The sequence below is a fragment of the Microcaecilia unicolor genome, chromosome 1 (assembly GCF_901765095.1).
Source record: "Microcaecilia unicolor chromosome 1, aMicUni1.1, whole genome shotgun sequence".
Taxonomy (NCBI): domain Eukaryota; kingdom Metazoa; phylum Chordata; class Amphibia; order Gymnophiona; family Siphonopidae; genus Microcaecilia; species Microcaecilia unicolor.
The window spans coordinates 757,670,243-757,691,119 of NC_044031.1; the positions used below are offsets into that span (position 1 = coordinate 757,670,243).

At 45.6% G+C, this 20,877-nt stretch overlaps 1 protein-coding gene across 1 annotated transcript in view; it reads right to left on the minus strand.

Annotated features, from left to right (window-relative positions):
* Positions 1 to 16,258: 16,258 nt before the first annotated feature.
* Positions 16,259 to 20,877, minus strand: part of LOC115462728 (A disintegrin and metalloproteinase with thrombospondin motifs 17-like) — a 117,004-nt gene continuing 112,385 nt past the window's right edge. The window contains exon 13 of the mRNA XM_030192727.1: positions 16,259 to 17,465. Coding sequence (XP_030048587.1) covers positions 17,314 to 17,465 — 152 coding nt within the window. The 3' untranslated portion in view covers positions 16,259 to 17,313. The remainder of the gene's footprint in view (positions 17,466 to 20,877) is intronic.

The following is a 20,877-nucleotide window of genomic DNA, read 5'->3' on the forward strand; positions in this document are numbered from 1 at the left end:
GCTGGACATCCTCGGTGGCTGGAGGGGGGGCAGGGGAGAGAAGAGAGTCGCTGGACATGGGTGGCTGGAGGAGGGGGGCAGGGGAGAGAAGGGAGTCGCTGGGCATGGGTGGCTGGAGGGGAGGGCAGGGGAGAGGAGGGTCGCTGGACATGGGTGGATGGAGGGGAGGGCAGGGGAGAGAGAAGAAATGCTGGACATGGATGGAGGGGAGGAAAGTGTGAGAAAGGAGATGAGATGAAGGAAAAGGAAGAGAGGAGAAAAACTGCACATGGATGAAGAAAATGGATGGATCCACTGGACAGTCAAGTCTGCGGAGGACCAGAAATGAAGATGAAAGGAGGGAAGGAAATAAATAAATGGAAAGGAAGCCCTGGAAACGGAGTTAAGAGGACAGATAGCAGCAGAATCGGATACTGGGCCAGCATGATCAGAAAAACAAAGTCACCAGACAACAAAGGTAGAAAAAAAATCATTTTCATTATAGTGTTTGGAATATGTTCACTTTGAGAATCAGGTGCTCAACATTAAAAGTTTATATTTATTTACTTATTTATGGCATTTTATCGCACATTAAACATGAATTAGATTGGAACCTGGGATCATTTAATTTGTTTTTCCTGGAGTAATGCATTGCCCCCCCTACACAGTCTCTCTCCCCGGCTATAGCCAGCTCTGCAGTTTGGAGGGGGGGGGGCACAGAGGAGGATGGGGGGGGGGTGCACAGGGGGACCAGGGAGAGAGCCTGTTAAACATTTACCAGCACACCACTGCCCATAGCCCTTCTAAATCTTCATTAATGAACAAGCAACTTAATAACTTAAGATAACATGTTTATTGGAATAACAAAATGTAACCTGCGGTTAAATATTATTTTGTTTACCTGAAGGGGGAAGCTCATTTCAGGCAAGGAGGGAGGGCCTCAGGGCAGCCCAGAAATAGTTCACAATGGCACCGAGACCAGTATATAAGATAAATTGTTTAAAAATGTTTTGATGGTTGTGTGCAGTGGTGTGCTGGAGCCAGCTCGCACCAGTTCGCAAGAGCCGGTTGTTAAAATTTGTTACCATCTTGCGAGCTGGTTGTTGTTCAGGGCGAGCCGGCTCTCCTCTCTCCTTCCCTTAAGCTACAGGGTCCCTCCCAGTGTATGGATTCTTCGGGGCAGGCAGGAAAGATCCCCACTCATGCCTGCCCACTGCTGGTGCTGAACCTTCCCCGCTGCCAGATTGCTCTTTAAAAATGGCCACCGAGACTTCCAGCGGTGGCCTTGCGAGACTTTTTATTTTTGTTACATTTGTACCCCGCGCTTTCCCACTCATGGCAGGCTCAATGCGGCTTACATGGGACAATGGAGGGTTAAGTGACTTCTGCTGAAGTCTTGGAGGCCACCCTTGTAAGTCTCGGCGGCCATTTTGAAGAGCGATGCAGTAGCGCCGTGGGAGAGTCAGCGCCTGCAGCGGGCAGGCAGAACTGGAGATCTTTCCTGCCTGCCCCGAAGAATCCACTCAACAACCGACAATTGCTGAGTATGGGTGGCTTGAGGGGGGGGGCAGGGGAGAGAGGGCAATCGCTGGGCATGGGTGGCTGGAGGGGGGCAGGGGAGATAAGAGAATTGCTGGGTATGGGTGGCTGGAGGGGAGCGGAGGGTTGCTGGACATGGGTGGATGGAGGGGAGGGCAGGGGGAGAGGAGTGTTGCTGGACATGGGTGGATGGAGGAAAGGGAAGGGAGAGAAGAAATGCTAGACATGAATGGAGGGGAGGGAAGAGTGAGGAAGGAGATGAGATGAGGGAAAAGGAAGAGAGGAGAAAAACTGCACATGGATGAAGAAAATAGGCAGAAGCTGGATTCACTGGACAGTCAAGTCTGCGGAGGACCCAGCTTTTACTTACGGATGTAGGGCAAGAAATGAAGAAGAAAGGCGGAAAGTAAAGAAATAAATGGAAAGGAAGCCCTGGAAACGTTAAGAGGACAGATAGTAGCAGAATCGGATACTGGGCCAGCACGATCAGAAAAACAAAGTCACCAGACAACAAAGGTAGAAAAGATCATTTTATTTTCATTATAGTGTTTGGAATATGTCCACTTTGAGAATCAGGTGCTCAACATTAAAAGTTTATATTTATTTACTTATTTATGGCATTTTATCGCACATTAAACATGAATTAGATTGGAACCTGGGATCATTTAATTTGTTTTTCCTGGAGTAATGCATTGCCCCCCCTACACAGTCTCTCTCCCCGGCTATAGCCAGCTCTGCAGTTTGGAGGGGGGGGGGCACAGAGGAGGATGGGGGGGGGGGGGGGTGCACAGGGGGACCAGGGAGAGAGCCTGTTAAACATTTACCAGCACACCACTGCCCATAGCCCTTCTAAATCTTCATTAATGAACAAGCAACTTAATAACTTAAGATAACATGTTTATTGGAATAACAAAATGTAACCTGCGGTTAAATATTATTTTGTTTACCTGAAGGGGGAAGCTCATTTCAGGCAAGGAGGGAGGGCCTCAGGGCAGCCCAGAAATAGTTCACAATGGCACCGAGACCAGTATATAAGATAAATTGTTTAAAAATGTTTTGATGGTTGTGTGCAGTGGTGTGCTGGAGCCGGCTTGCACCAGTTCGCAAGAGCCGGTTGTTAAAATTTGTTACCATCTTGCGAGCTGGTTGTTGTTCAGGGCGAGCCGGCTCTCCTCTCTCCTTCCCTTAAGCTACAGGGTCCCTCCCAGTGTATGGATTCTTCGGGGCAGGCAGGAAAGATCCCCACTCATGCCTGCCCACTGCCGGTGCTGAACCTTCCCCGCTGCCAGATTGCTCTTTAAAAATGGCCACCGAGACTTCCAGCGGTGGCCTTGCGAGACTTTTTATTTTTGTTACATTTGTACCCCGCGCTTTCCCACTCATGGCAGGCTCAATGCGGCTTACATGGGACAATGGAGGGTTAAGTGACTTCTGCTGAAGTCTTGGAGGCCACCCTTGTAAGTCTCGGCGGCCATTTTGAAGAGCGATGCAGTAGCGCCGTGGGAGAGTCAGCGCCTGCAGCGGGCAGGCAGAACTGGGGATCTTTCCTGCCTGCCCCGAAGAATCCACTCAACAACCGACAATTGCTGAGTATGGGTGGCTTGAGGGGGGGGGGGCAGGGGAGAGAGAGCAATCGCTGGGCATGGGTGGCTGGAGGGGGGCAGGGGAGATAAGAGAATTGCTGGGTATGGGTGGCTGGAGGGGAGCGGAGGGTTGCTGGACATGGGTGGATGGAGGGGAGGGCAGGGGGAGAGGAGTGTTGCTGGACATGGGTGGATGGAGGAAAGGGAAGGGAGAGAAGAAATGCTAGACATGAATGGAGGGGAGGGAAGAGTGAGGAAGGAGATGAGATGAGGGAAAAGGAAGAGAGGAGAAAAACTGCACATGGATGAAGAAAATAGGCAGAAGCTGGATTCACTGGACAGTCAAGTCTGCGGAGGACCCAGCTTTTACTTACGGATGTAGGGCAAGAAATGAAGAAGAAAGGCGGAAAGTAAAGAAATAAATGGAAAGGAAGCCCTGGAAACGTTAAGAGGACAGATAGTAGCAGAATCGGATACTGGGCCAGCACGATCAGAAAAACAAAGTCACCAGACAACAAAGGTAGAAAAGATCATTTTATTTTCATTATAGTGTTTGGAATATGTCCACTTTGAGAATCAGGTGCTCAACCATGATGTATTGTAAGCCACATTGAGCCTGCAAAGAGGTGGGAAAATGTGGGATACAAATGCAATAACTAAATAATTAAATAAATAAACAAACATTAAAAGTTTATCTTTATTTACTTATTTATGGCATTTTATCGCACATTAAACATGAATTAGATTGGAACCTGGGCTCATTTAAATTTTTTTTTCCCTGGAGTAATGCATTGCCCCCCCAGGCTCTCTCCCCGGCTATAGCCAGCTCTGCAATTGGGGGGGGGGGGGCACAGAGGTGGACCGGGGAGAGAGCCTGTTGTTAAACATTTACCAGCACACCACTGGTTGTGTATGATTATAAATTATAGAATTCGGGTGCCCTAAGGTCCTAAAGTGGTGCTGTGACCTTTGAGGAAGTCTGATATATAAAATGATTCAAACTGTGTTTCTCTCTGGGGGTTTAAGAGAGGTTTAAAAGTGCAGATTGTCGCATAATTCTCCTCAAAGCATGGCTATAAGATGTTGTATGGTGTTAAGTGTGAAAATGAGAGGTTTTAACTGTGTTTGAGCTGTGTGGGGCTTACTCTTTGCATAGCTTGAATCTGATTGGCTGCACAGCTCAGCTCACCACAGGAACCTGTTTCTGGGGTATTTTCTTGAGCCTCAGCACCACCCCCATGCAGATAAGTTCTGAAATATGTCCTTGAGCCTATTTATGGACTATTTGATTATTTACATTTACTCATTATTTGAGTTTTTCTTGGATTTGAATGGCACTGTGTTTAAGGGCCAGATGCACTAAACCTAACGAGCCCACAACTTGCGTTTTAAACTGGTTCCAGCCAGTTTAAAATGCAAGTAGTTTACCGGGGGCATGCACTAAGGGCATTTTCCCTGCCACGGTAGCAGGCAACGAAAACGGAATGCAAATTATTCAAAAGCTATTATAATGAGATGCACTACCGTTTTTCCAATTCCCTTACCGTAGGAACCCTAACGGGAGGTCTGCACCTCTCGTTAGGGCTCCTGTGAGGGAATCGGAAAGGAAAAGGGCCCCCCAAAAAAGGTAAAAAAGAAAAAAAAAAGCAGGGAGCGCATGTGAGGGGCGTCCTTTATGGAAGTACTCTCCCTGCGCTTGTGAGAGACGTCTTTTTTTTTCCCTGTTTTTCGCTCTGCCGTTTTTTCCCCCTTCTATTTTGTCTTCGCCGCGCCACTTACCCCTCCACAGCAAAAATTTTTCTATTTTCCTGGTTGCCGGAGAATCAGGACGTCCCTTTCGATTATACACCTCTTCCTGGTCTCTTCAGCCAATCAGAGCGTGTTTCGCTGACAACAGCCAGCTAAATCCGCTTTGATTGGCTGAAGAGACCAGGAAGAGGAGCATAACCGAATGGGACGTCCTGATTCTCCGACTGGCAACCGAGGAAAATAGTGAATGCAACTGAGCTACAACGAGTAGCTCATTTGCATTCCCGATCGTTGATGCATTCCCGTTCCCTACCGATTCGCTATGGAATCGGTAGGGAACGGGAATTACCGACGACTTTAGTGCATCTGGCTCTAAAAGTCATAACAAAGTGTTTTATGCCTGTGATTGAAATGGGGAAGTACATTTGAGTACTCCATAATATTCTGAGACTTTTTCCTTTGTTTTTTGATATATTGAGTTACCTACCTTAGGGAGTCTGTTACTAAAGCTACGGTAGCATTTTTAGCTCACGGTAGAAATTAGCTGGCAGTAAGCACCGAGACACCCGTTTACTGCCAGCTAATTTCTACCGCGAGCAAAAACGCTACCGTGGCTTAGTAAAAGGCCCCCTTCAGTCTAGTGCGGTTGTTCAATTTATTTTTGATAAACAGAAGACATGAATGATCCTTCTTGCAGTCTCTGCACATTCAGTTTGCAACAGTGGCGTAGCCAAGGGTGGGCTGGGGTGGGCCCAGGCCCACCCACTTTAGGTTCAGGCCCACCAAGTAGCAGCACACCTATAATGTGGCTGGCAGGGACCCCAAGCCCCACCAGCCAAAAACTCCCAACAACTGTTTGCTGCCGGTGAAAATCTGCTATTTAAAAGGTATACGGGGGAGAGGGGATGTTTGAAAGACCATATGGCATGCAGGCGAAAGAGGGAGAAACCAAATCATTTGTAGGACAAGGCGGAGTTCTGCCCACCCACCTTGGGTCCAGGCCCACCCAAACTTGGGTGTCTGGCTACGCCCCTGGTTTGCAACCTGGTGAAAAGAAATGAAGAGTTGCAAAGTTTGTGTCATGCTGGTAACACGAACCAGTATTTAATGGACACGCAATCCATTTGACAGGACATATATGTAGCTGTCATCAGAAGAATCCAGTCACTTTCACCAAAGCCTCAGAGTCAATGTATTACGTTACAGCTACAATTCTGCTACAATAATTTTTTACAAGATCCAAAACCTTATTAAAAAGGATCATCAGGGGAGTGGCAAGATGGCGACCTGAAGCTTGCACGCTGAGCGGCCCTGCTGTATTCTGAAGTTTTCTACTTACCTAAATTTCTTCTTTAATAGTGATGCCCCATACAAAGAGGAAGGGGACAACTAAAGGCCAACCTCCAATGGCCAGAACTTCGTCCCCTGTTCAGCAAACTTTGGAGCACTGTGCAACGAGTCGCCCACAAACCGCCGGGTTAGCGAGTCCCGCATTCAGCACCGATGAAGGAGCATCGACGCTCTTGGGCCTGGAAACAACTTTATCGCCCCCGGAAATCAACCTGCCTCCATGTCCTGCGAAGTATAGGAGTACGTGCTGAAACGGAGGTCGTTAGCAGCAGAACTCAAATCGGCGGTGCTACTCCTAAACCCGCAGGGGAAGCCAGTGTGGAGTTTTTGTCTCCCATGGAGGTTACATTGAGTTCTATCTGGAAGGCGCTTCAGGATCTAATGGTGGCTGTAACTAAGTCTGCTCAGGATACAACTTTACTTGTGAGTAGAATGGATAGTTTAAGTGAACCCTTTGAGAATGTTAAAACTGAAACGTGACATAACGTTCTAGAGGTACAGGAAGAGGTTAAGATTATGAAATCGGAAAATTGAACAAATGGAGAATTATAATAGATGTTTAACCTTAAGATTGTTGAACTTTCCTAGAGCTTCAGGCATGACTTACAGATTTCTTCAAAAAATATTTAACGGAAAATTTGAAAATGACTCTATTTATTTATTTATTAGTGGCATTTATACCCCGCTCTTTCCCGCTCGATAGCAGGTTCAGTGCGGCTTACAAGGTATGATACAAAGTATCACAGAGATAATACAGTATGGAACAAAGTATCAGAGATGACATAATTACATCGAGTAGTACAATAGTGGGAGATGTGGGGAAGGGTTGGAGTTTGGGTAGTACTAAGCTATTCCCCCATATAATAAAATATATCATTTAACAACTCCTGCTCAAAAGGCAGTGGAACCAGTGAATGGTGGGGATTTGCCTCAATTAATGGGAATTGGATCAGAGAATCAAGATCTGTCTGCGTTGCTGGAAGTTTCATTGTCAGAAGTATCTATTCGAGGGACGCTTATTGCTTCGTTTGTATTTGAGCAGGACTTGAACTCAGTGATGAGATTATACTTCAAGTTCGTTTCATTACCTTTTTGTGGTCAAGGAATATGGATTTTTCCAGACGTGACTAAGGCTACGCAAGATAGAAGGACACAATTTCTGGCATTAAGAGAGGAAACAAGGAAACTAGGTGAATCCTTTTTGTTAGCGTATCCTTGCAAGTGTTTGATTATTATTATTATTAATTACATTTGTACCCCGCGCTTTCCCACACATAGCAGGTTCAATGCGGCTTACATAGTAAATAGAATTACAAAGTCTTGAAGGAGAATGTTACAAGTTGTAGTAAACATAGTAGTAGTGGGGTTTTGAGGATATGTAAATTGAGCATGGAGAGGGAAACAAAGATAGGATGAGGAAAAGGAGAAGAGATTGGGAGGGGTAAGGAGTAGGAAGGATGGAGAGGAAGAGATTGAGGAATGAGCATAAGGAGATTGTGAGACCTGGTCAAAGGTATAATAATCGTCGGGGCAGGAATCATGGGAAGGCGGTAGAACTAGAGGGCATGATACAAGATTGAAGGGGGGCAGACTCAAGAAAAATGTCAGGAAGTATTTTTTCACGGAGAGAGTGGTGGATGCTTGGAATGCCCTCCCGCGGGAGGTGGTGGAAACGAAAACGGTAACGGCATTCAAACATGCGTGGGATAAACATAAAGGAATCCTGTTCCGAGGGAATGGATCCTCAGAAGCTTAGCTGAGATTAGGTGGCAGAGCCGGTGGTAGGAGGTGGGGCTGGTGGTTGGGAGGCGAGGATATTGCTGGACAGACTTATACGGTCTGTGCCCTGAAAATGACAGATACAAATCAAGGTAAGGTATACACAAAAAGTAGCACATATAAGTTTATCTTGTTGGGCAGACTGGATGGACCTTGCAGGTCTTTTTCTGCCGTCATCTACTATGTTACTATGTGGGTGGGCTTAAAAAGTTAAGTTGGGTCATTAGGGTAAGCTTTCTTGAAGAGATGGGTCTTCAACATTTTTCTGAATGGTAGATGGTCGTTAATTGTTCGGATGGATCTCGGCAATAAATATGTTTTCTATGAACTGAATCAACTGTACACCTTCTTAGATATGAAGAAACTATCCAGTGGACCGATGGGGACTAATGATTTAAATGAATAATTAGTGGGGATATTCAGGTTTACGCCATTTTCTTTTGTAAACGTTTTTCAACAGATAATTGATCTCCTTGTCTTATCCCACTCTCCCTCAATTTGTGGTCTAAGAAAGAGTGAACTGAATTACCTGATTGTAATAATTTTCTTTATATCACTTTCTCTGTATTTCATGACAAGTTTATTTTACTACTTGTACATTTAAATTGCTACAAATTAAACAAAAAAAGGATCATCAACCCTCCCCAAAGAAAATCTTCATTGTATTTAATTCATCTTTGCTTCCAAACCATGACTCAGCATGAACATAGTCCAAGAAAACATTCTGCAGATACAATACATATGCAAATTAAGTACTGTAAAATTACACAAGTAATGCCGCAGTAGACAATGAAATGAGAGTACTGCCACGGATATATCCCTGTATTATAGTAACGTATCAAGCCTTAACCGACTGCTACAATATATTGTTTTTCACCGGTAGAAACAGCACCATGAGTACAGTGATAGTTCACACAACTCAAATGTACAGTACTGAGAAGGCACGGAGAGTGTTGAAAAGAGAGACATAACATCACTACAATCGGAAAAATAGCACCTGTGTCTTGCACACAACTTTTTCGCAAAAGTCTGTCTCCTCTGCACTGCTACATCAAAAGGCACTGGCAGGCTGATGACATGAAGATTCATGGATTATTCAAGACCATGGGCTTCCTTTACTTTCACCAGCCACCAATCCTCAAAGGGGATGATGAGCCAATGCAATGATCCACGTTTTTGGGGCTGTTTCCCTTATGGTGGCATCTATCTTCCGTCTTGTTTTCTTTGGGCCCCTCTCTGAGCTTTGGGTACTGTGTGTTTCTCTGTCTCTTCTCTTATTGGCACAGTGGGCAGGTACCAAGTTCCCGGTTCCAGCACTTTCCCTTAGGGGTTACAGAGGACGGGCAGACTGGATGGGTCATGTGGCCTTTATCTGCCGTCATGTTTCTATCTATAAGTTAGGTGGCTGGTGAGCAGAATTTGGCTTTGGGTGAGCATCAACGCCTCCTGCTGGTTCTGGAAGGCTTAGGAAGGTGAAACGGAGCTAAGCTGTTTGGGCACCTCTGGAGGAACAGTTCTGACAAGAGGGCCACCTCTTACTGACCGGTAAACCAAGCAAATTTCATAAGCAAGTAAGTAGCCACTTTAATTAAACCTGCCTTAACTTGTATAGCAACAAGATAAACTGAAATAAAATACAGAGGCCCTACTTTTAAAGTTTTCACTGAGTTTGCAGATTTTAAACCAAGAGGTGTGTCTAAGGATGCAGTAACAGGATGTCACACGTGCACCAGCCCCTGCCTTTCAGAGAGAGAGAGAAAATGAATGTAACACATGGTAAAGTGATGGGCTAATGGTTTCCTATTACCTTATAAACAGGGCTGGCGTTAAAGGAGTGGCAAACAGAGCAAATGCCGTAGGCCACTATGCCACAGGGCCCCCCCCCCCCATTGCCTGTCTCATGATGAAGGAAGCAGGCTGTGGGATCCTCTCTCCAGTTTCCGCCCTGATCCCCTGAATGTCTCACACCAGCCCTGCTTATAACAAGAAATATAAAGCACTGCAAAAATGAAAAAAGTTGGATCTATGGAAATAGGATTTTTGGTTTGATACCTGGCAATTTTCCCACTTCTTTATGACAGGACCTAGCCTCTGCTGGGCGAAGGCAACCTTCACTCACAAATACAAGTCCGTCCAACCCCCTCCCTTCAAATGAGCCATTATGGGTTTTTTTTTGGCTGGAGGCCACCAATCACAGTTCGTTTAGGAATCTCACTGGCATACACTCTGAATCTGGCCACAGTGTGTCAGTGTAGAGCAATGGGGTTGATTGGAGGAGTAGCCTACTGGTTAGTGCAGCAGGCTTTGATCCTAGGGAACTGGGTTCAATTCCCACTGCAGCTCTTTGTGACTCTGGGCAAGTGGACTTAACCTTCCATTGCCCCAGATACAAAATAAGCGTCAGTATATAATATGTGCTTGCAACCACCGAAAGGCGGTATATCAAGTCCCATGCCCCTACCCTTCTGTTCCCCAACAGCCGTAAATACTGTTCCCTGCAGTATCTCCAGCAGGCTGAGGGAATGAAACCCGGGTTCTCTTGCATGGCAGTACAGTGCACTAGAACTCAGCCACCAGGGGAATCAAAGTTTAATTTGCAGGACCAATGCTCACAAATTTATAGCATGTCATTGACCCAGAGAAGATGAACATCCCAAATCAAGAAGCAAAGAGATAGGGTACGCTCATCAAAACATTCAAAGAGGCATTAATAATATTTAAAAAAAAAGGTCAGCCATCATCTTACTGATGGATCATTTCCCATCTACATTATCCTACCTAATTCTAGAAAAGTGGCCAAAATTGTGGGTGCCCAATTTACGTGCGCAATTTAATTAAATAAGCTAATGAGCACCTATAATTGGCTTTTTAACAAGCAATTATTGGCAGTAATTAGATTTAATTGGAATACGAGACTGGGAGACTGGGCGTCTAAATGGCAGATGACGTTTAATGTGAGCAAGTGCAAAGCTACACCATGCAAGGTTCCACGTTAGGAGTCACGGACCAAGAAAGGGATCTAGGTGTCGTCGTTGATGATACGTTGAAACCTTCTGCTCAGTGTGTTGCTGCGGCTAAGAAAGCAAATAGAATGTTAGGTATTATTAGGAAAGGAATGGAAAACAAAAATGAGGATGTTATAATGCCTTTGTATCGCTCCATGGTGCGACCGCACCTCGAACATTGTGTTCAATTCTGGTTGCCACATCTCAAAAAAGATATAGTGGAATTAGAAAAGGTGCAGAGAAGGGCGACGAAAATGATAAAGGGGATGGGCCGACTTCCCTATGAGGAAAGGCTAAAGCGGCTAGGGCTCTTCAGCTTGGAGAAAAGGCGGCTGAGGGGAGATATGATAGAGGTCTATAAAATAATGAGTGGAGTTGAACGGGTAGATGTGAAGCATCTTCACGCTTTCCAAAAATACTAGGACTAGGGGGCATGCGATGAAACTACAATGTAGTACATTTAAAATGAATCGGAGAAAATTTGTCTTCACTCAACGTGTAATTAAACTCTGGAATTCGTTGCCAAAGAATGTGGTAAAGGTGGTTAGCTTAGTGGAGTTTTACAAAGGTTTGGACGACTTCCTAAAGGAAAAGTCCATAGACCGTTGTTAAATGGACTTGGGGAAAATCCACTATTTCTGGGATAAGCAGTATATTTTGTACATTTTTGGGATCTTGCCGGGTATTTGTGACCTGGATTGGCCGCTGTTGGAAACAGGATGCTGGGCTCGATGGACCTTTGGTCTTTCCCAGTATGGCAATACTTATGTACTTATGTAATTTAGGCATGGAATCTGCGCCTACATTTTATGTGCAAGTTGAAAAAAGGGGCATGGAAATGGGAGGGTCCTGAGCGGAATGGGGGTGCTCCTAATGTTTATGTGCGTTGCTATAGCGTTAACGGGGGTATGCGCCTAACACCATGTTTCAGTTGGTGCAAATGGCTGTGGCTAAAGCGAGATTGGTCTACTACTGTTTGTTTTGTGCCTAAAGTTAGGCACGATTCCCAAGAGATAGTCTAGAAACCAGGCCTAACTTTATGTGTGGCCTACAGAATAGCGCTTTTTCCGGCGTCACACACAGAATTCACCCCATTTGCTTTAGATTTGCATGACAGAATTGAGACATATTGGGGGCAATTCTCTAAATAATCTACGGTGAGGCCCCAGGATATATGATTGATTTAATAGATCTTCCAACTAGAAATAGAATCAGTTCAGCACGTACTTATCTGAACCTTCACTATCCAAGCTGTATTGGACTCAGATACAAATGAACCCATGGATCCAATTTTTCATACTTAAGTACGCAAATGTGGAATGCATTACCAAGAGTGTGAAAACAGTGCACAATCATCAAAACGTCAAGCGAACTTTAAAGACCTACCTGTTTTGCGAGGCCTACCCTATTGATTCTACTTAAAAGCCTGAACTCTACAATGCATCTAATACATACATTGCAATGGACATTTTTATTTCTTATTTCCCTGTCCCTTATTGTACCCATTTACCCCTACCTTACCTGACCCTTTTTCTAATTGTATTTGTTTAATACCTATCGTATTTGGCGTTCACCATTACGGTATTTTATAAGCCACATTGAGCCTGCTAATGTGGGAAAATGCGGGATACAAATATTACAAAATAAATAAATAAATGGTGCTGCAAGCCAGGTGTGATAGAACTTGGCGCTAAGTTAGTATTCTGTAATGCCAGAGCTGTGCACCATATCTGTTCTAGAATACTAGCGTAATCCACAGTTATGTGCCGTGTCTACGGTTAGTGTAAATAGTGCTGCCTAAAAGTCGCAGTTGGGCTCATAAAACGTGCTCTCTCTCTGAAAATACCAATTTAACTATAACCGGACTTCAGAGGCTTAGGCGGCATGCTAGCATATTCTCATGTCAGCATGCTCATATGCACAAATATTCTACTGTAGTCTAAACATTATCATGTGTGACTCACATGTAAATATTAATGCCTAGATTATAGAGCTTCCCCCCCGTGAGCATGGGAAATGATCTGCCAGTAAGGTTATAGGTAGCATTTTTATTTATTTGTTACATTTGCATCCCACGTTTTCCCACCTATTTGCAGGCTCAATGTGGCTTACATAATACCGTAAAGGCGATCGCCAAGTCCGGTATGGAAACAAATACAATTTGATATTAAGGTCGAGTAAGGTTAATATATTCAGGTGCATAGGGATCCAAGATAGGAAGGAATATATAGCGTCCAATACAATCTATGGTTTTGCTGTGTTGCAGAGTTGATTCATCTAAGTTAGGTTGGTGTGGAATGCTTTTCTGAATAAGTAGGTCTTTCATGATCTCCTGAAGTTTAGGTGGTCGTAGATTGTTTTCACAGTCTTTGGCAGTGCATTCCACAGTTGTGTGCCTATGTAGGAGAAGTTGGATGCATAGGTTAATTTTGACCATTGTTGATGCTCCTTTAAATATTTTGAGGCACGTACCCTGGTTTTTGACTTGTTTATTTTGGACTTTAGAGAAAGCATTGTCAAGCCAATAACAGTTTCTTTGGGATATGCATTTAACACAGTTCTTCACTCTCGCTTTATACAATGTGGACAAGAGACTTGATAGAGTGGTGAAGTGATGACATGGAGGCTCCGGCCTGGTACGATGATGGTTACCAAGGAGACAAATCAATACTCTATCATTAAATGCGGCCAGATCTTGCACTTCAGAAGGTGGAGAAGGTTAAAATCAGGCAAGGTTAGAGGAAAGGAGAGGGCTGGGTATGACGTAAGAAACATGAATGAAAAACATCTCTAATACTGCATTGCTTTGCGATGGGAAGACAGAAGGCTATAGGCCTGTGCAGAAAGAATACTAAAAGTCTTTGGATTTCCTAGCAAGAGTCCTACTGCTTCCAGGTTTCTCCTTGCTCTTTGTACAGCCTGTTACAGAAAAAGTTTCAGAAGCAGCAGGAAGAGGAAATTTGGGCCTCTCTTTAATACTCCAGTGAGGCGAGACATGCCGCAATACACCCATCACTGCTCTGTTGCCCTCAGGCACAGTGATGTCTCTGAACGGGAGCTATAGACAATGGAAGCAATGTTCAGTGGTCCAGAAACTGCTAACGTGATATCCACATACGTTATCCACATATCTTTATGTAACTATTCGGCAGAGATATCTGCCAGCTTAATTTTATACAGATTCATATAAAGTTAGGCCTGATATTTCATAGGTACAAATTAAATGGGTAAGTTTTACAGATAGTGGCTGAATTTTGCTGCTATGGGGCCTGATTTTATGACAGGATGACTCTGTGAGGAGTCTAAAAAGGCACCTGTTTTATAATGGTAACATGGGTACCCGTGTACTTTCATAAGACTGGCTCCCAGAGCCAACTTCTATGGGGTGCAAATACTGACTGTCCTCTCCTTCAGACAGATCAGGAAGGGAGGGGGGAAGCAAAATTCCCCAGGCCCAGATTCCAAGGGGGGGGGGCAGCGCCAGGGTCTGTCTTTCTCCTGCTCCTGTTGGGACCTTGGTGATTGCATTAATGCGTCCTGGCACAAAGGAGCAGGAGAGACACAGGTCCCGCTTCCTTGGAGGCTAGGGAGGTGCAGACGCACTGATGTAGGAAGGTAAGGGGGTAGGGTGCAGTGGCGGCAGCTGCGTCCCAACTAGGTGTGGTGGTGGCTGCGTCTGAGGGGGGGCAGTGGCTGCGGCGGTGGCCCTGCCCTGGCTCTCTCTCTCGGCAGCCCTGTGATAGATAAGATACATTTTGGCCATGAAGGACTGGATTCAGTAAATGACACTGAAAAATAGGTGCCGGGAAAAAACAGCATTCGGTGGTGTTCTAGAACAAGTGTTCTGGGATGAGCGCCTAGCGGGGATTCCCACAGCCAACTTTGGGCGCAAAGACTTATGCCATCTGGAACCTGGTGCAGATCCCTGGAATTCAGTAACACCGCGCATATCCGCTGAGAACGCCCCCTCCCACCCACACCCCTCCCATGGCTAAGCCCCCTTTTGGATTGTGCGCTATGGGATTTGGGAACAACCAGATGTGCACGCAAGCCCTAATTGGTGCTAATTAACATCAATAATTGACTGTGAATGCACAATTATTGATGTTAATTGGCTTGTTAATCAGTTAGGTAGCGCATGCATCCCAGGATCGTGCCCACATTTGAGTGAGCATTATGGAATCCAAGGAATATTGACTTGTAGGCAAAAATTTATCTGTTCAATGCATTGGGAAATTCAACAAACAGCTCTTATGTGGCCACCACTTAAGTGCTTTTAAATATCGACCCTAATGTATTCTGTGGCGTTGCTGACCACTAATTAATGGGACTCTCTGGGCTAGATAGAGAAAGGCCCATCGGAAGAGGCATGCGTGTGTCTATCTGTGGTTCAGCATAGCACACTATCAACATCACTACAGTGTGGCTATGTTATTGTAGGGGAAATCCACTCCTAGACCCCAGCTGCAAAATCAGAGAGGAAATCACCTATCCCTGATGGTCTGAGGCACTATTTACAAGGAGTAACCATCATGAATGACAGATAATATGGACTCGTCAGCTCGGATTTGGAAAAGCAAATAATTAAAATCTAAAAATACAAGTAATACCTTTGAGAGAAAGGGCCTTATTTTGAAAAGCAAGGGTAAACACCATCAACACGAAATATGACGCTATAGTAAACTGACAGCCTGCGCTCACACTGGAGGGGGAAGCAGCAATACTCAAAAGAAACCTTACAAACATCAACACATCTCTTCCGAATATAGCACCAAAATAACCCCCCAAAAATAGCACCATACAGTGTTCAAATTCCAAAAGCTTGCCTGAATGAATATACATGAGGTACATTAGAATGCACCGTCTCCACTGTATGCAAATCTATCTCATACATACTCATCGTGGGTATCCTGAAAAGCTGACTGGCTGGGTGTCCCAAGGATTGGGTTGAGAACCCCTGCTCCAGGGATTACAAATTTTGAAGCAACCAAGGATTGGGTTGAGAACCCCTGCTCCAGGGATTGGGTTGAGAACCCCTGCTCCAGGGATTGCAAATTTTGAAGCAACCAAGGATTGGGTTGAGAACCCCTGCTCCAGGGATTACAAATTTTGAAGCAACTAAGGACTGGGTTGAGAACCCCTGCTCCAGGGATTACAAATTTTGAAGCAACCAAGGATTGGGTTGAGAACCCCTGCTCCAGGGATTACAAATTTTGAAGCAACCAAGGATTGGGTTGAGAACCCCTGCTCCAGGGATTGCAAATTTTGAAACAAGTTTTTGTAACTGCCTACATGGCTTTGAAATTTGTACTTGCATATTTTGACAGGTATGCTAGATTTCTTATAAGCATGCAGCACACTGCACTAAGCTTTACCTTTGGCCAGGGACTCCCAACTGGAACGCTAGTAACAAAGCAACCTTGTCAACGAATAACTCACTTAATCGGTAAATGTAAAAAAGAGACCCACCAAAATGTTCCCTTCTGGAATGTGAACACTGCAATTCTGTATCAGACACATAAATACCCCACTCTGAAGACCCTGCAGCCAGTGGCTGGCAGCCCTGCATTCTGCTACAAGTTCAGTCCCTTTAACAAAAATAGTCTAGCACCTTTCAAAGTGAATGGCAGGTTACGGCAATGATTGCGGCATTAACCCTTTAAAACCAGCAGCTTCTCCTCTCAATCATTAGAATGCATCCTTGTCCAAGCACATTCGGGCACCGAGGAGCCTCATCATTGCCAGTAACACAAAACCAACAAACCTTAGCAAGCAGATTCACTTAACATCTCTCTGCCTTGTCTTTATCGTAGCAAGCCAACCAGTGGCCATTAAGTAAACACAGTAATGAAAAATGTAGTAATGCTATTAGAACACAGTTGAATTCTCTGCGGGCTGTGACACTTTTATATCGATCCAATATAAGAACAATCCAAAAATGTCATAGCATAGGCACTTTCAAGCATACACAGGTCCCATCTTCAGATGCACAGAGACATGCCTAGATCCACATTATCTTCGAAGGCTCTGGAACCTCGTCATCTTTGGATAATTCTCGCACTGGTCCCGAAAAAGGTGTCCCAACCAACAGCGAATCCAGTTTTCTCCAGGACCAACAGTTTTCTCCAGGACCTGCAAGATTTGCGTCCTACAGTTGATGGTTGGCAAGGTGGGCTGCTGGATTCCTGTGATACATGCAGCCTGCAGAAATAGTTGCAAGTCTTGCAAGATAAAGCTTTGGAATGCACCATGTTGTCATTTCTTATTACAAGCTGGGAAGGAGGGAGATTTAATTTCCTGTAGAAATGTCTGTAGGCAGGCTGGATTCGTTAACTCTTTGGTTGCAGCTTGTTGGCATAAAAGTCCCTGCAAGTCTGGCAGCAGCGCTGGTACCATCTCATGTCCTGGCAGAGGTTCTGCTCTCGAATCACCAGACAGTACACTGTCCACTGGTCTCCTGTACACTTGTACGTTAGGGCAGCTGTCAATGAACCAGAGACAAGAAGAGCAAACATGTTATGCAAAGCATTGGCCACAAATAGACAGGAACAGCTTACAAAGATCTTGTGGATGAATCCCAACATGGCATCCATATCATAAATGCAATGCAAAACGACAAGGCCACAGAATGCAATAAAATACTTCACTCTACAGGCTAGACATATAGGTAGAAAGGGGGCAATATTGACATAGTCTGTCTAGGTGTATCCATGACACAAGGAAAATTATGCACTTCCTCCCAGACTCAAAATTCCACGTGCAATTTGAGTAATGGGCCAACTAGCACCAAAAATTGAGCACTATTGGATTTAAGCTAAGCATTATTCTATAAGGATGTATGTGTACCAGTGGCGTAGCTAATATGGGGCCACGGGGGCCTGGGCCCCCCTGCTGACAACCCTCTCAACCCCCCCTCCCGCTGCCAACCCGCTGTCGCCGGCTGCTACCTTTGCTGGCGGGGGACCCCAACCCCCGCCAGCCGAAGTCTTCTTCCTTCATTTGGTTTCCGAGTCAGACTGCGCATAGCTCTGGCCACAAGAACTTATACCAACTGAAACCTGGTGTAAATCCTGGCGCACAGCCCTCAAATTCCATAATGCTGTGCATCATTTTTTTTGGAATGCCCCTCCCACAGCAACGCCCCCCTTTGGGCTACACACAAGAGGAGCTGGGCATGGGTCTTTACAGAATCACATGCAGCCAGATCCGTGTGCAAATCCAGACTAGAGCCAATTAATGTCAATGACTGATTGTTTAACAGTCAACTGTTGATTCTAATGGCTCGTTAACTCATTTATTTATGAACAGATCTCAGGACTGCGCCCAAATTTGGGCACAGTTTATAGAATCCGATGGATGAACAACACAATAAATAATAACCCCACCTCCTAGGAATTAGAGTATGGGTATGGGTCATGCATTTGATATCTGTGGTACCACCAAAGTGGTTTATATATTATAGACAGGTATCTTTTCAAGATGTAGGAGGAGTAGCCTAGTAGTTAGTGTAGCAGACTTTGATCCTGGGGAACTGGGTTTGATTCCCACTGCAGCTCCTTGTGACTCTGGGCAAGTCACTTAACCCTCCATTGCCCCAGGTACAAAATAAGTACCTGAATAGATGTAAACCGCTTTGAATGTAGTTGCAAAAACCTCAGAAAGGCAGTATATCAAGTCCCATTTCCCTTTCCCTTATGACATCACAATATCAGAAGTGAGCCAAGTATTGGGCAATCAAGCCATTGTGACATCACTGATGAGGTTGGCTCTTATTGGTGGAATGAGTGGCGGAGTAGCCTAGTGGTTAGTGCAGCAGACTTTGATCCTGGGGAACTGGGTTCAATTCCCACTGCAGCTCCTTGTGACTCTGGGCAAGTCACTTAACCCTCCAGTGCCCCAGGTACAAATAAGTATCTGTATATACTATGTAAACCACTTCGAATATAGGTTGCAAAACCCACAGAAAGGCAGCATGTCAAGTCTCAGATCAGCAATGCGGCCACACTGGAGAATGTTGCTACTATTGGAGATTCTAGATGGAATGTTGCTAGTGGAGGAGTAGCCTAGTGGTTAGTGCAGTGGAGTTTGATTTTGGGGAACTAAGTTCAATTCCCACTGCAGCTCCTTGTAACCCTGAGCAAGTCAGTTAATCCTCCATTCATAGGCGCCCCGTAAAAGAGGCTTGGGCCCAAACGTGACCTTCCCCTGGCTGCTGCCCCCCCCCCCCCAAACGCAGGGCTGCCTGGCGCAGCAGCGCTGCAGCCAGGCAGCTCTCGGAAGGTTCCTCTGCTCCTTCTCACCCTCAGCTAAGCTCCCCGATCGACAGCCCTCCTCTCTTCATTCCACTCCCCCCCCCCGGCGCGTGTTTAACTCCTACTTTCAGTGCTAGCGAGTGGCGATGGCAGTAAAGAAGAAAGCACTGCGGGCGCGCCTCTAGCTCCTTCCCTCACAGTGTCCCACCCTCGCGGAAACAGGAAATACGTCATCGCAGAAGGTGAGACACTGGGTGAGGGAAGGGAGAAGCTAGAGGTGCGCCTGCAGTGCTTTCTTCTTTACTGCCGTTGCTGCCACTGAAAATAAAAAGGTTAAACACGTGGTGGGGGGGGGGGGGGAAGAAATGGATAGGGTGGATGGAGGAAAGGGCAGGGGAGAATGGAGAGTTCCTAGACATGGATTGAGGGGAGGGAGGAGAATTGATGAACATGGATGGATGAATGGAGGGGGCAGGGGAGAGGACATTTGCTGGATATGGGTGGATGGAGGAGAGGGCAGGGGAGAATGGAGAGTTGCTGGGCGGATGGATGGAAGGGAGGGAAGTCAGGAAAAAGATGCACATGGATGGAGGGGAGGGAAGAGAGGAGAAATGCTGGACAAGGATGGAGGGAAGGAAAGACAAAGGAAGGAGATGCACACGGATGCACACGGATGGAGGGGAAGGGAGAGAGGAGAAATGCTGGATATGGATGGAGGGAAAACTGCTGACTGTAATGGCTAGTTTGGAACACTTTGAGGGCAGATACTGAAATGAGGAAGGATAGGGATAGGGACAGGGCTACAGATGGTTGACAGGACACAGGAGGATGGCGGACATAGTGAGTGAAAAAATATCAAATGGAAAGAAGACACTTCATAAAACAGAAGACAGTGGGACCAAAGCGAATAGAAAAACTAAATGATCAGACAACAAAGGTAGAAAAAAGTATTTTATTCAGAATTTATTAATTGGAATATGTCAGCTTTTGGAAATGTGCATCTGTGATATTTTGCATGCAAGTTTCAATTTTTCTGGTATTGCTGCATGCTGAGTCTAACTTCTTGAGGTAACTTTCCAGTTCAGTATTTTGCCTTCATATTTTTTTTTATTTCTAGTTCCTTGTGTCATATCTGTTGTGTCATGTGTTTTTTATGTGCAGTGGCGTTCCTAGGGGGGCTGACACCCGGGGCGGATCGCCGATGCGCCCCGCCCCCCGGGTGCAGCACCCCCATGATACCCCCCCCAGCGAAGGGACACCCCCCCCATGAAAGAACCCCCCCCCCGGGTGCACGCCGCTGGGGGGGGTGCCGTGCACGCCTGTCCTTCCTTCATTCCATGCTCCCTCTGCCCCAGAACAGGTTACTTCCTGTTCCGGGGCAGAGGGAGCATGGAATGAAGGAAGGACAGACACGCGTGGCACCCCCCCAGCAGCGTGCACCCGGGGCGGACTGCACCCACCGCTCCCCCCCCCTAGGAATGCCACTGTTCATGTGTGATCAAGGTGCAGTATTCTGCTAGTATGTAGTATTTGCAGCCCTTTTTGTTTTGTTTTTTGATCCTTGTTTCATATTGTTGTCGGTCTGCATTTTCCGTATGGGTGGTATATTTATTTATTTTTTGTTACATTTGTACCCCGCGC